The following is a 16,734-nucleotide window of genomic DNA, read 5'->3' as shown; positions in this document are numbered from 1 at the left end:
TATAATAAAGATTGCTCTTATGAAGACCTCGTAAGTAAAGTGTTCAAAATGAAGTGTTATTTGCAAAGGTTTTATTAACATGTTTAAAAAAAAAAAAAGTATCAGCAAATTCAGTTTTGGACAACAACTACTGCATGTTTCCTTTTAAGATGTTACCAAAAGGATCATCTAAATAGAAGCTGCCCTGTTTAGCTACTATTTTGAATATATTAATGAATATTTCACCAATTTAAATGCACGTTAAAAATAAACAAAAATGTTAAAATAAAACAGGCCAATTTGGCTTAATTAGATGATAACCGGAAAATAAAAATATAACAAGAAATATCTTCAGACAGGTATTTGTTGCCTATGACTGGTCTCAGGGGAAGTAAAGTGTATGCTGTCTCCATACATGATAAATCTGAATTGATCACTAAGGCAACCAGAAGCATGTACTCTTCTAAGTATGACCAAGTATACTTTTACTAGGGTATCTAAAACAGCAGTTTGAGATTTCATAATTTCACCTTAAAAGTAAAATCTAAATTAATATTTGGTGTTTTGTTTGAGTTTACTACAAATACTCCAAACTCAGCAATGATAGCAACAATCACTTACTTCGCAGATTTCCCATTCCAGGAGTCAGGCTCATTCTGGGAGGCAATGTGCTGTGATACGGTGGAGTAGTGCTGAATAAGATATCATTTGGCAAGGCCTGGTCTAGCATTGAACTTCGAGAGCTAGCATATGAAGATCCTCTTCGATTGCTACATATACTCTCATCAGATAGGGTACGATAAAGTGTCCTCCGTGGAGAAAGGTTTCCATAAAATGAAAACTAAACATCAAAATAAGAAGACAGAAGAACACGTATTACTGGTTAAAAAAATTCACACAATCATATCCCATCATCAGTTCTTGGGAGTATTTTTCTGGACAGGCAGTCTGGAATTCTTGAGCTAATACAGAAGATCAGAGATTTGTTCCACCATATCAGATGTACTGGGGCCTCAAAAGAGTTACTGAATTGGATTTTCATACTTCCTTTTGATATTTTGGAACACATCACCATGAATTAATCAGATACTCTGTAGTTTTATTAATCCTGAAATATTAAATGAAATCTCCATAGCCTTATGACAGTAATGTCTTCCAGAAATATATATAAGGTCACCAACTCTGGCAACATTTATTCAAGACTATACATAGAACTGTTTGATTTTAATTGGAAATGACTAGACTTTAATGTTAAACATTCTGAACTGATATACGGTGCAATATAATTCACTGGATAATGAACGTGACTTGAGACACTGCATCTCTCCAGATATCACAAAACAGGCTTAGAAAAGAGGATAATACAGTTCAGAGAAAATTGTTTATGCATTTCAAAAAGTTACTTGAACAACAACTGAAATATCTACAGTAAAACAAGACGTTACTGTATTGTAAAACTAGGCCATCCCACTTTATAAGCCATTCTTCAGCACTGCAAATCCAGTTATTGTTCACATCTACAAAGGTCAGTTACTGCCTTAATTATTTTAACTGGTTTGTCCTGTATACAACAATTTAACGTCCTGTCCTGTTTCCTTGTAATGAATTATGACCTTCACAGGCTGGAGAGGTGGGCCTGTGCCAACCTCATGGAGTTCAACCAGGCCAAGTGCAAGGTCCTGCACCTGGGTCATGGCAATCCCAGGCACAAATACAGGCTGGGCGGGGAATGGATTGAGAGCAGCCCTGAGGAGAAGGACTTGGGAGTGCTGGTGGACGAGAAGCTCAACATGAGCAGGCAATGCGCTCTTGCGGCCCAGAAGGCCAACCGCATCCTGGGCTGCATCAAGAGGAGTGTGGCCAGCAGGTCGAGGGAGGTGATTCTCCCCCTCTACTCTGCCCTGGTGAGACCCCACCTGGAGTACTGTGTCCAGTCTGGAGCCCCCAACATAAGAAGGATGTGGACCAGTTGGAGAAGGTCCAGAGGAGGGCCACAAAGATGATAAGATGGCTGGAGCACCTCCCCTTTGAGGACAGGCTGAGAGAGTTGGGGCTGTTCAGCCTGGAGAAGAGGAGGCTCTCTCTCCAGGGGAGACCTGATAGCAGTCTTCCAGTACCTCAAGGGGGCCCACAAGAAAGATGGGGAGAGGCTGTTTAGTAGGGCCTGTTGTGACAGGACTAGGGGTGATGGTTTTAAAATAGAGGCAGGTAGATTTAGATTGGATATTAGGAAAAAAATTTTTACAATGCGAGTTGTAGAACACTGGAACAGGTTGCCCAGAGAGGTGGTGGATGCCTCATCCCTGGAAACATTCAAGGCCAGCTTGGATGAGGCTCTGAGCAACCTGATCTTGCAGGGGGGATTGGACTAGATGACCTTTGAAGGTCCCTTCCAACTCTAACCATTCTATGATTCTATGAATACACAGAAACACTCAATCATGCCACAAGACACAGTTTTTACAAAATACTTAAATACATCTGAAAGTGCTAGTTCTGGAAAGCATCTGTCTTGATGACAATATAGCACATGCTCAGTTGTTAGAATGCTTAACTACATCCCAGAGAAAATTGAGGAAGATATTCAGATTCTAATCTAGGAAAGCATCAAAATACTACATCAGTTCTAGAGATTTGCCTGAAACAGATATGTGTCATGGGATTAAACCTAATTCAAAACTTTATTTTAACACATACATAAAATAAGCACAACAATAGACATAAGCAGCACCCCTGAATGAATGGATAGAGGACATACATAGCATCCTTAATTGAATGGATACAGGTATCCTTCTATAAGCAGTGGTTAAAGAGTATCAAAGACCCTGAGTCTAAAAGGGACCACATTGGGCAAAGGGTTAAAAGTTTTCACCCTCTGAACTGAAGGGTCTCCAATCCTTTTCCTTCCAAGATTCCCAGCAAGCATCCTACTGCAATTCTTGGCTGTTACTCACGTCTTCTCAACCTTATACTGCATCTTCTAGCTGTAAAGGTTGTTCATTAGCTATCCAAACATGTTGAATGTTAATTGTTGGAGCTTAACAGAGTTTCTTTTCAGGGTGTGACAAAAATTAAACATTACATAAAGGGCTCATTATTCCCTGATCTATGAAGAAGGTAAACCCAAATCAAACTAAAAATGTGTTTTGATTCTGTAGAATCTTACATATCCGGAAAATTCCTGTCTGTCTTTGCTGTCAAAGAGAACTGACTCTTCTATACTAAGATTACTATCTTCTATGAAGGTATAATCAAATACTGGATACTGCTGAGACCTACGGCTGGGAATCCCCTGCGAGTTGGGGGCTACAGTCTCTTTCACTTGGTGAGTTTTTGTTTGGGTGTCTTGGGAGGGAAAGAAGACAGTAGTAATTTATCTGAGGATGGACACACCTTCTCACTCTTTGTCGTTTCTTATTTACATAGCCAGAAACATTGGTAGGTCTTGAAATCATCACAGAAAACCAATTATTCTATCAATCATAAATCATAAAAACTTCTAGGACGTTATCCATGAGAATTCAAACACATATAATGCATACTTAACATACTGCATGTTAAAAAATATATATGATCTGAATTTTAAATTCAACCCTGCACTTAGAGGATTCCCATGGGTTACTTTTGTTCAGACATGATGATTATGCTATTTAGCACATTGTATAAACAGAGTGTGTTAAAAGAGCATTGAGTTAGTATCGAATTATGACAATTATCTCAAGTAATTTAATTGCTTTGTGCTTTACTCCACATTAAGCACAGAATTCAAAATCATATATATTTTGGAGAGCAGTAAATTTTAAGTTCTCTATCTGCTTTTTGCAAACTTTTAAATATCACAAATTGTCTGCATATTATAAAGATTAGATGTATGCTCTCCACTAGCACTAACAGTTCTGCCTTTTGAGTAGTTGCCACTGATACCTACATGAAATTGTGATTCAGACTTCAAACAGAATTGTTGGTCCTGAGTGTCACAGGGCAGGGGAAAGTGGGCTACTTTTATTCATGTGCCTTAATATCATGAGACACACAAATTTAGGCATTCAACCTTGAAAATATTACTTTTAATCTCTGGAATTATTAGTTGTTCAACCTGCATCTGCCTTTACTCAAGCTAAGCAAAGACATACTTAAATACTGTATTTCATACATAATAATCAAACTAGATATCAGTTTCTTATTGTGAGAAATGATATTTTGCAACTAGTGGTCAGTATTTATAACATCCCCATGGAATATACTAAACTTATACAAAAAGATATGGCCTTCTCTATAGCAATTTGGGGAATATCAGAAACAAATTTCTAAAGTAATTAAGTGCATCTGAGATACACAGAGCCAAAGAAAGTAGCTAACCTTTCTTCTCCCCTCCTCCATAGGGAGGCTATCTGGCAGCATCAACTTCAGAAAATCTTCTTTGGACAAGACTTGCTGGCTTTCAACAATGGCATTCCTCACGGAAGTTTGGAGTGCACTCGATGCAGACACAGCATCAATATCATCATACACCCTGTCGAGACAATTGGTGTTTTTAGCAAGAGAAGCAATAGTACTCTTAGATTTGGAAGACTGCATTCATTTTCTGTCACAAAGCAAAAATTGTTAGAATTATCTTGCACACTCTTTTTTAGAACAATTTTCAATCATTTTATATTTATGACACTGTCCAAAATGAAATTCTTAAACCCCTGAAAAATCAATTTTAGGAATTCTAAAGAACAACTTTAAAAAGCATAATGCTCGTTTCTAGGTCCTAGCTTGCCTCTCGCTTTTTTACACCACGCTTCCCTACTGTTAAAGTTGTATTCATTGCAAAATATTTTAACTTTTACTTTCTTAGCAAATAAGAAAATCAATATTTTATAGTGTGATATTGTATCCAGCTTTACAATCTGGCAAAATTACTATGGTCACCAGCGGCAATGTTTGAAGTGTGTTCGTAATCAATTGTGCCATGTCCTAAGTGTGTTTTATTATCAGGAATTTCATAAAGCTCTTTAGATAAATAAAACAGCTGTCTTCCTTAATTATCAGCATATAAAAATGTATTTACAGTTAACAAAAGACTGTCATACTGAATTATTATCTTTCAGCTTCCTTCCATGAAAAAGGAGAGAGAGAATTATAACAGGTTTACTCTTGAATGCAGTCAAAGGTAATAGATATTTGTAATCACACAGAATATAGATTTGAAGTCATTACTTACTGCCAAGTGCAGCATAATCAGTGACTGTCTTCAGCAGAGAGGAAACAAGCTTTGCTACGGTAAAGTGTAATTCTCAGTGAATTATATCCTATAGTGGCACAACATTCAGCAATTGACCTGATTTTCATCATCATTGCTAATTAGAGATGTTATTTTATTTCAACATAATTATCCTCAGAGACATATTTCCTCTCTGTGATGTATAGAAAGCTTTCCTCGAAACAAAGAGGTGAGCAATGCTCTATGCCATGGAAAAATCTGAAAATAGGTTCTAGTATATGAAGTGCTGCCATATTCAATTAATATTTCTTAAATAGAACTAGCTCTTGAAGATACTTTTCTAAATTGCTGTGGTTTCAGTCTGAATGACATCATTCATTTTGCAATTTTGTCATAACAGTTCCATACAAAATATAAAAAAATTGCTCCAGGAGTTCATCAAGTTCAAAATGCAAAAGCTTTTGGGAATCAATGAAGTTACCACTTTTCAAGTGCAAGTACTACTAAGACTGAACAATTTAAACAATTAAAACATAGAGGGGAGAGAGGGGGAAGAAATCACCAGTACACAATAACACAAAGAAACACAAACAACCAGGACAAGAAGGTAGTAATGTCTTCTACTTCTGGAAATTAGGAATTTAAGAGCTTAAGTTCAGGCTCATATTTCATAATTCTAGCTTGTATACTTAAACATCAAACTTGCCATAAATACGCACATATGTGCAATATGATATATTAGATGAAAATAACCCATTCCCATTAAACAAAGAATAATCTCATACTAAACATTTGAAAATCAGGTACTGCATATCGTCTGTCAATTTATCGAGATATACAGTGGTGACAATTTATTGAGATAGAACTGAATACCTTATGCACAAAAAGAAAGCAAAGAGGTTATCTGAGATGACGATTTTGAAGATAACAGGAAAGTAAAGGTTAGTTTTAAACAGCAGATTCAAATATTACTTATTACTGCTGCAGCACTGGGAAGTATAATATCTATCTATATTTCAGATACTGCATCTTTTCGTTTGAGTGCAAGCCTTTTTCTTCCACCTAAGAATACATTCCTCATGAGCTATTCCTGTGTTAAGCTGCACATACAGCTGTTCGTTAGAACTGCTCTGAAGATGTTTGTCTAGATGTCACTTGCTTTTATTGAAGCAAAGAATTGGCTAGGGGGCCGTGCCCAGCGGGTGGTGGTTAATGGAGTCAAGTCCAGCTGGCAGCCTGTGACAAGTGGTGTCCCCCAGGGGTCGGTACTTGGGCCCAGCTTGTTCAATATCTTTATTGATGACCTAGACGAGGGGATTGAGTGTACCCTCAGTAAGTTGGCAGATAACACCAAGTTGGGTGGCGGTGTTGATCTGCCTGAGGGTAGGGAGGCCCTTCAGAGGGATCTGGATAGGCTGGATCGCTGGGCTGAGCTGAATGGCATGAGGTTCAACAAGGCCAAGTGTCGGGTCCTGCACTTTGGCCACAATAACCCCATGCAGCGCTATAGGCTCGGAGCTGAGTGGCTGGAGGACTGTGAAGAGGAAAGGGACCTGGGGGTGTCGGTTGATGCTCAGCTGAACATGAGCCGACAGTGTGCCCAGGTGGCCAAGAGGGCCAACGGCATCCTGGCCTGCATTAGAAATAGTGTGGCCAGCAGGAGCAGGGAGGTAATCATCCCCCTGTATTCGGCACTGGTGAGGCTGCACCTTGAGTATTGTGTTCAGTTTTGGGCCCCTCACTACAAGAAAGACATTGAAGCCCTGGAACGTGTCCAGAGAAGGGCAACAAAGCTGGTGAGGGGTCTGGAGCACAAGTCTTACGAGGAGCGGCTGAGAGAGTTGGGATTGTTTAGTCTGAAGAAGAGGAGGCTCATGGGGAGACCTCATTGCACTCTATAGCTTCCTGAAGGCAGGTTGTGATGAACAGGGGTTTGGCCTCTTCTTCCAGGCAACAAGCAGGACCCGAGGAAATGGCCACAAGTTGTACCAGAGGAGGTTTAGATTGGACTTGAGGAAAAACTTTTTCTCTCAAAGAGTGGTCAGGCACCGGAATGGCCTGCCCAGGGAGGTGGTGGAGTCGCCGTCCCTGGCAGTGTTCAAGAGGCGGCTTGATGAGAAGCTACAGGATATGGTTTAGTAGCTGTGGCAGCAATGGTAGTGGGAAGACGGTTGGACTAGATGATCTTATAGGTCCCATCCAACCATGTGATTCTATGATTCTATGATTCTAAGCCTGCATATTTTGTAGAGTCTTGTGAAGAGAGGGTCAGATATACCCACACAATCTTTTTCTTGTGGTGTCCTAACCACCAGTTCATATGTCTTCATGAAAAACAAAGTCAGAAAAAGATACCAAAGAATCATTAAAATAGCCCCAACTTGCACTAATTTTTTAACATTTTCTACCATAGATCACTGATACGTTTACAGTCATCTCTCTCATCTATAATGCATTAGCTGATGTAATAGGCAACAAGGTGGTAAGGTTTAATACAGAAACATTAGAAAGTAAGTTTTTTTTAAACTAACTAAAATTCCTGAAGATTTGTAGAAAAGATCTTTAAGACCTTAATAAAATTCACCTTCCCAATTGTTTCCTAGAGATTCAAAATGGAAATTCAGAATGTCTGACATAGCCATATATTTTTCCCTACACATACTTCCAGAAATTTCTGTCAGCTTGCTTTATTTGACACATGGGAAAAAGATGCAGCTGAATAGAAGAGAGGAGAAAACAGTATCCTGTCCAGTTATTGTCTTTTTCAGGTTTTTTTGGATGTGCCTTTGATACATAAAGGTGAAGAAAAACCCCAGACATTTAAAAACAAAAGAAAATTTGTAATTTTTCTATCCTATTTTAAACAGAGTTCTTACTCATGGCATTCAGAAACTTCAGATTCTTCAGGTGTAGGACTTCCTTCTGATTTTTTCCATCCAATGACATATTTACTCACTGCTCCTTGTCTGTGGTATGGTTTTGAAACTGACCCAGAAATCTGTGGACTACTGCTCTGTGACACTATATAGACTTTGGAGGTATCTAGGGAGCCACTCTTTTTAGAGCAATGTGTTGATGGGCTGCCAGAATGATGTGACCCACTGAAAAAGTAAAGAAAACACACAAAAGCAAAAATGAAATCAGCTATACAACAACAAATCAGAAACACTTCACCTGGTACACACCTATAATTCTTAATGTTAAGTTTTTCCCAAGGTTAAAATCAAGGTAGTAATATTGGTACAGTGATTTTCTACATACCAACAGCGTATACATTAAAGCTCTTTGAGAACAGAATTGTGACAGGTTTCTAAAACAAATAAAGTATATAATTCAACTTGCTGAAATCCCAAGGCAAACTGATAGGAATCACAATTAAAAGACTAAGTTCAAGACATATATCACATTTTTGTGTGCAATTTTAAGTAAATATGTACACACACATTATTAATGGTATAACTCCATTTACGTCAAGAACTACATAGGGAATTACCCCAAATATCTCTTTAATTATAAAACTTATGTGCTTTTCCATTTCATGTTAATTTTGCCAGTTCATGCTAGTTCAAACTGTGTCTTTCATTCAATACTGTTGAGAATTTAATATTAACAGAAGTAAATTTCAGTTCAACAAAAACAGTTCTCTGGATAATTTTAATACTCTCTTTTATTATGAATAATAGCACTAGTAGGCACTAATGAAACCTTTAGTGAAGACTCTCAAAATTATTTAAAATGAACTAAAGCAAACATTTCCTTGAAGAATATATTTCTTCTTTTCATCTTGGAGACGAAGTAAGTGAAGCATTCAGAAACCAAGTGCCTTGCCTAAAATCAGAGGCTGGAACATGAAGCAGCAGCTCCTAACTTTTGTTGTCGGTCTACGAATACCAAGCACAATCTAATTCCAAGAGCATTGGATTAATTCACAGAGGGCCAGAAGGTTGCTGAAAGTGTAGCAGACATGGCTCCTTTGCTGACCATGCAGAGTCAAATACAAGCAACGCACATGCATAGATGTCATTGGATCAAATTAAAATGCCCACCGTGGAAAAAAGTTAAATCATTAAGGCAATGAATTAATAATTTTGATCACAGTTAGTATGTGCATTTAATCTTAAAACTAATTTATTTTGGCTCCTCTCCTCCCTCTTCTTCCCTCAAAAGCAGAAACAAGATTATGAGATTTTGAGGGAAGAAAATAATGTGGGAGATGTTAAAAGCTTTTTTACTTGCTATCCTTGCAAATATGCAAAGAAATGATGTAAAGATATAATGAAGGAAATAATTCAGTTATGTAAAACTGAGATCTAAAGATAAAGAAAACATTGAAATATATATCAGAGTGACAGCAAGAATTTAACAAAAATTGGGCGTCCATGTCATTCTACAAGTTTTAAATAAGGGAATATTTTTTGAAGTAAAAAAAAAGAAAAGCCTATAAAAGCCTGGTTTTATATGCCATGGTGGGAAAAAGTAGTATATATTTTTAGGATCCAAGAGGTGGTCCATTTAAGAAACAAAGCCAAACTAAAGGTAATTAAGCTAAGCTGTTTCAGCTACAGTAACATTAAAGTATTTGATAGTTCATGCACATAATTAATATAAAATACATGCACATAATTAATATATAATAGAAGAGATAAACCATTAATAACAGAGCTGTGAGACATAATGTTGTCCATAGCTGAAGTCAGTCTTGTAGTTTGAGGTACTGTTTCACACAGCAGGTTTAATTCTGTAAATGTTACTCAGACACTACAGTATTCAGGTTTTTTTTCAGGGGGTTTTTATCTGATGATGTTAGAGAACCAGGCCAGTATCTTTCAACCAACCGACATCTTTCCTGTAGATTGCACTTTATTCAGTAAACAGAATATAATTTTCATAAAGTTGTATTTATAGATCAATGACTTTCCACCAGTCTGTGGGCTTGTTTCTTGAAATTTTACACTGTTTAGCTACTGCAGAACAAGTTTACTATTTAACATTCCTAAAATAATTGTGAATGAATGCCTCAATAGTGTTTGTATTTCATCATTGCAGATTATAAAGAAATACAAACTCAGTGTCTGACCAGTTGGAAAACACATACAGGATTCAGCAGTAGATATCATACACTTATATGTTAACTCAACTTTCTTACTTCTATTTGAAGGCGTCAGTGTTGTAGCATCAGACCTATACTATGAGATATTTTTTAATAATGCATGCCTGTTGGTGCTGTATAGGTGATGTCAGCATTTAAACCCAACTGCAAAATTATTTATCACTCCAATATAATTTGAAAGTCATCTAAGCAAAGTGTAAAAAAACCAGCTGGTTGACAGAACATAAGTCTGACATTTTCTTATAGCAAAAGGATTTGGCACACAAATTAGAACATGATCAAATAAACACTGCTATTGTTGAAGTGGAATTGGGCAATTTTAACGTGAGTAGTCATCTCAACAATAATTACTACTTTAGAAATGCCTGGCTAAATCACTTAAAATCTATATGCTTTTTTAAAAAAAATAATTAATCCATAAAATGTTTATTACATAGAAGTGAGCAGCAGATTACTTAATGGCTGCCTGGCAGTTTATGTATGACAGCTGCTGAGAATACATATTCCAGCCATTAGTAGCCTATTTCAGTTCATTCTGATGAAGTGCACTTTCAAAGAAAGGTAAACAGAATAACAACAACGAAAAAAACTTCTCTGTATATTAATCTATAATCCGTAATCCCTAATTGGTAAAAAACACATACCTGGAATGAGAGGAGATTTCACTTAGGTCTCCCATACTGCCTTCAGCTGTATGACTGGTAGAAATAGCAGAGGCATAGCTATGAACAGCATAGATTTTAGTTGGATCATCATCTGGCCCAGGAATTTCAGAAGACTCGGTCCACTGCTCAGTACGACAATGCATTCCAGACCTGCTGCCAGCCAGATGCAAAGGGGCCAGGAGAGGAGCAGGCATGCAGGGAGCTGTATCAATTCCACTGTCAGTAGAAGCCCCCTTTATATATGTTAATCCAAGCAGCTCAGGATCCATCAGATCTCCAGAACCAAAGTGTTTTTCATCACTGTTGCTGGATGTATTACTGGATAGGGTGTTGCTGCTTGAGTGGCTTGAACAGCTTTTGTCTCCAATCTTAACAAGAAAACAAAGACCCCTCTCAAGTTAAATAGTAAAATATTTAATTTCATATAAAGTACTGAATTTATGCCATTAGAAGACCATTTCATTATTTTTTACAGTATGCTATAATATAACTGCAAAGTATGAAAAGAGCTAATCACACCATCAATTTCTATGAAACGAATTGCACAACTGGCTAGGCACATTAAAGGTTGACGTCACTGCAAATAAAAAGGCGCTGGTTCTGTCTTCTATGGCAAATATTAAGATCACACTTGAATTTTCTGATTATAGGACCTGCTTAACATCCATAAAATTACACTTCTGAACATTAAAATAAGCATTTATTAAAGCTAGATGTATTAGTAATTATTTGTTTAAACAAGTTCTACTGCAAATCTGAGAAACACTGAAGAGTGAATTATCCTTGGCTTTTTCTCACTGTGGGTGAAACATGCAGCTTATTGGATCAAATCCAATTGGATGTGTGGCTAGCTAAATTGAAGCCAATTACGATGCATGTGTACCAGATGAAAGTAGCTTAAGTCAGAGGGCCCTAGCTAAGCATGGCTATTGAAGTGGAATAATTGTGTCAGGCATCTGTGTCAATAAAGTTGGAGTTTTTTGTTGGTTTTTTTTTTTATAAGAGATTTTATAGAGAGTTGGATTAACTTATCTATGTGACAGAGTAGCCAGAATAAGGGCAGATGGACTTCTATTAGGCAGAATATAAGTAGAAATGGTGACTAGCTTTTTTACAAGATCTTCCTTCTAGCAGATGCATATAAACATCACTGTTGCTCACACACTAAAGCAGTGAGACAAGGTAGCCTTTCCAGAAATGATACTTTTATCCCATATGGAAATTAACGGGCCTCAAAATTTGAGAAAATAATTTTAGAAAAAAAAAGGAGGGGTTACATTTGCATTCATTCTAGCCTTTATAAGATGGCTATCACCTTAAAAACAATGGAATGATTGATAAAAATACAATAAGCAGTTTTTCCAAGGCAAAGGACTTGGAGAAAGGTGTCTGGAGAAAAGACACGTCACTTCTCACTGTAAATGTAAAGTGGAAAGAAACAAGGGGGTGGGGTAAGCTCAAAGGCATAAAATTAGCCTCAGAAGATGTACTGCATGTATGAACCTTCCCCAAAATTTTCTGTATGTTGCTGGACATACATGCTCAGGCACCTTCCTGACCCGGCAAGCAGCAGAGAACCTGGACAACAGCTGTTAATACAGACATCTTGAAGTCCTCAAAGTTCACTATAGCCACAGCTTAAGATCATGCTATGTATTTCCTTGTGCCAAGAGAAATTATTGTACGAAAGCTTAGCATGGTCCTAATTGTTACATGTTGTTAAAGATTGTGTCATGGAGCAAGACTTAATAAAAAAAAAAAAATCAGCAGGAATATGATATTTATCTAGGACAACAAAGAAAGCTTGAAGATAGCCAGTGAAATTCTCCTCACTCTCCTTTCCTCAAGCTAAAACTGATAAAAAGACAATATAGACTTTTTTTTTTTCTCTAACGGTTAAATATTTTACAGAGCTCTTGTATATTTGCTGTAGCACTCAGTGTGAATTTCACTGGCTGGCAGAGAATCATACGGTAAATCGAGCTGAAGAAAAACAGGATGCACAAAAAAACATTACAACGTCCTTTAGAAGGTAATGATATTTTTTTTTCACTGTTTTACAGCATCTAACAATGAAATAGCCTCATTTTATTAGTATTATCTTTGTAATAATGCTGGTTCTTACTTTGTACAATATAATTCTTTTGCACCTACACTACATATATGCATATGCAGACAAACACAAACAAGCCCATTATGAAGTTTTCTGTTCAGATCCTCACCATCCTAAAGCATGAGAGCTGCCATTAGAATAAAACTCTGATTCAAGTTAAGCAAACTCATAATTTAACTTTGGTATCAGCGCTCTGTTTAACACTGATTGTTACATATTCTGATTCTAGCTTCCTGTCAACTTCGGCTTAACGTAAAAGAAAGTATTTTTGTCTTCATGTGCATAATTCTACAGTACCATTCTGTTAATGAGAATACGGTTTTCAAGAAGTATCAAGCTAGGTTCTCACAAGGTATAAGTGTACATAAGATTAGAAACTGGTCTCATATCTTTACTATGTAAGTCTACAAATAGCATACAGATTCCTACTACATATAGCAGCTTTTTCCATGTAACAAATCCAAAAAAAAAAAAAAAAGCATTCCAAACATACAAACTACATTTTTATAGTTGTTATTGATAGTTATATTACATGGGTATTTCACACAACATGACAAGTGATGTGGTGAATATAATTTTTTTTTAAAAGGATATGATATACTATTAAGCAAGGCAGTATAAATGAAGCTGTAAATACACAGCTGAGTGTAGACTATACTAGTTTTATCTCTTCAATGCCCCAGATCCAAGCCCACTTGGAATTCTTAGTTTATCAACACAGATAAAGCATACTCAATTCACCCCACATCTAGGTGAGCATACTTTTTGCCTCCTAAAACACAATGGTCTTCATAAATTACTAAAATGTATTTTTAAGATGCATTTCTATAAGTCCAAAGGGGGCGGGGGGAGGGTCTTGGGGTTTTTTTTGCATTTTTTTCTTTTTTTTTTTCTTTTTTTAAGAGTTCTGAAAGACATCAAAGTAAAAGACTTACATGTGAAAGTTTGTTTGGTGACTCCTTGCCACTGCCTTCTTTTTGTAAAGCCCGATCTTTGTAGGAGCTCAGGACTTTGGTCGATGGTGCAGGCCACTTGGTTTCTGCCATAAATAATTGTGTTTTAATTTCTGAATGTTAAAAAGATGAGTATACTGTACAAAGAAAAAAGGCACATGGCTTAGCATCAGGTTTCAAACCTGTGAACTCTTTGGAATCAGAGACGTGTATCTTTGCAGAATTTCCTAAGATCCACTTTTTCAATGATAATTAAACAAAGTTCAACCTGCTTTTCATCATTCATGAGGCTTTCTGAGGTTCAGGAGTAGTTTGTTCCAAGTATTATCTAAATATCCCACACAATTTTCTGTTAGACCACCTGTAACAGTTCCTGCTTTCACTGTCATATTATGCTCTTGGGTATCAACTGTCCGCATTAGAACATGGCTGCACTTCAACAGGCACCACATCGCAAAGAACATTTATTTTTAAGATACAGTGGTTTTTATTACCAGAATGTCTAGTTCCTTCCAAAGTTTCCTCTCGTTCTCTGCCTCCTTCACACTCCAGTGAGCTTGAACCTTGGTGGTGTTCATGAAGCAATGGGGACTGGCACCTTTTAACATAAGCAGAAAATTAAGCTGTTTTGTTTTTCCTAGAAAACTAGTTACATGATGACAACAACACTTTCTACTCTTCAAAGCAAATATTTTGTAAGTGATTTGTTTAAACAATCATCATCTCCTCCCACCAAACAAATATAGTAACATTTCCAAACACTGCATGGAAATATTTACATGTAATTTTTCTTCAACAGTACATTGTTACATCTTAAGAGTAACCAGGCCAAGAAGACACTGAACTTGAAGAAGAAACACATTCTTAGGGCTATATAGACAAAGGCTTTTGCAATGGAGAAGTATGGTAATGCACACTTAACTGCTTTATGAACTAAGTCCCACAGAAGGTAACTCCATAGTTTTGCAGGTTTTCACACTCAGAACACATAAGCTAGTACCAGATCCGTTTCTTTGCATTGTATTGCAGAAATCAAATTATTTCACAAAGCAACACACTAAAAACAAGGCTGCTATTAGAAATAACTGTGTTGGAAAAATGACACAAGATGCATTTTCCTGTGTCTACTGTCAAAAAAAATTGCTTTAGTTTTATTTGAATTATTAGCATCTATTAGCTGCCAGAGATTTCAGTGAGTATTCTGAAATTCCTTGAGGAGTCTCCAAGATATTGCGTATATATCTGCTACATGGCATATTTTATTCACAAATAGTCATACCAAAGCAATATTAAGCTTACAGACAAGGAGTCAACCTGATGTTTTCAGTATTCACATTTTTTTTTCTGAAAAGTAGCTTCTGAAAGTCTGGAATGCTTCTATGTTATGCTATGTATACTGCCATAGCTCAGCATTTTATAGTAGACGTATTTTTGGCAGCTATGTTTATAGAACAAAGTGATAAATTTAAAGTAATTTAGAACAGATATCTCACATAATATTTTTATAATATGGACGGTATATTGGCAGATAGGTGACTTCTGAAACCAGCACCAAGGGATTAACAGGGATATGAATGAACCATCTATTTATTGCAACAACCTTTTAGGGAGAAGAGATGTCTAAATGAGTGCTTTTTTTTTTGAGGAAAGATGCTGGGGAATGGGTACCACTGCAAGCAGAGTAGGAATTAAAACCTTTGAAGACCATAAAGATAATTTTTAAATCAAACACCCTTCCACTGGGGCAAAAGGAGAATAAATTATTATTTTATTCCAGTTTTGAGTTAGTAGCTGATTTCTGGCCTGTTTCTGGGAAAGTAAAACTAAGAACTGTTTGTTATTTACCTGAAATGTAAAATAACAATTTGCTTCTAAAGACTTAAAGCAGTGTGACTTCAAAATTGTATCGGTATATATCTCAAACTAAAGATCAGTAAACCTGTGTATCTTAAGATACGCTAAGAGATTTTGCAAATATAGCCATGATCTAAAATATCCACATAAATTTTGCTTTAGAAAGAAGATGCATGGGAGCTATGGCAAGACTGTAAAAAGTAAATAAAAAAAAAAAAAAAAAAAATCACCAATACCCGTCATATCCCACTTGCTGTCTCCATTGGCTGCTCCCGCTGGGTCCTGGGTCACTGGAGGAAGACTGGTTGCTCGGAGAACTTCTGTAATGTTGACCAGAGTCATTAACAGTGCACCGAGATACTTGTGGGGTTTCAGATTTGAACTGAGCTGTGCTTCTTTTATACAAATACATTCATTTTTACAAATAATGGAGATTCAGTATGAACACTTAATTACATTCATTTTTGGAATTAACACATTTATCTTAGTTTTATAAAACTTAAACAAGTATTTTTGAAGTGTATTATTTACTTCAACACTAATAAAATATTTCCAATTGAAAATATAAAAAAGGCACAAAAAGAGAAAGACTAAGTGACAAATCCTATTTTTCTTACATCTAGCTTTACTTCTGAACAAGTGGGATTATTCAGGAGTCAGAGGAGCTGGATTAGGCCTCTAAATTTATGTGTGAAAAGCTCTCATGATGGATCAGAAATGACTGCTAGTTGCTTTGCATGTATTCCAGTTTTCAACATAAGAATTTAGAAGAACTAATACCAATACTTTTTCATTTTATTCATTATTTGACATAGAAGAATAGTAAGAACACATTTTAATGAATACTATTA

The 16,734-nt window shown here is 36.5% G+C and overlaps 1 protein-coding gene across 2 annotated transcripts in view; it reads right to left on the bottom strand.

Moving 5' to 3' along the window:
- Positions 1-16,734, bottom strand: part of SIPA1L2 (signal induced proliferation associated 1 like 2) — a 144,418-nt gene that overhangs the window by 17,798 nt on the left and 109,886 nt on the right. For both annotated transcript variants that reach the window (XM_086744725.1, XM_086744726.1), the window contains exons 12-18: positions 16,120-16,203; positions 14,524-14,627; positions 14,012-14,115; positions 10,943-11,331; positions 8,065-8,289; positions 4,339-4,492; positions 601-820 (exon numbers count right to left, since the gene is read on the bottom strand). In XM_086744725.1, coding sequence (XP_086600851.1) covers positions 601-820; positions 4,339-4,492; positions 8,065-8,289; positions 10,943-11,331; positions 14,012-14,115; positions 14,524-14,627; positions 16,120-16,203 — 1,280 coding nt within the window. The remainder of the gene's footprint in view (positions 1-600; positions 821-4,338; positions 4,493-8,064; positions 8,290-10,942; positions 11,332-14,011; positions 14,116-14,523; positions 14,628-16,119; positions 16,204-16,734) is intronic.

Source organism: Chlamydotis macqueenii, chromosome 3 (assembly GCF_036417535.1).
Source record: "Chlamydotis macqueenii isolate bChlMac1 chromosome 3, bChlMac1.mat, whole genome shotgun sequence".
NCBI classification, from domain to species: domain Eukaryota; kingdom Metazoa; phylum Chordata; class Aves; order Otidiformes; family Otididae; genus Chlamydotis; species Chlamydotis macqueenii.
The sequence above is the reverse complement of the archived record's forward strand: the minus strand, read 5'-3'. Positions and strand labels throughout refer to the sequence as shown.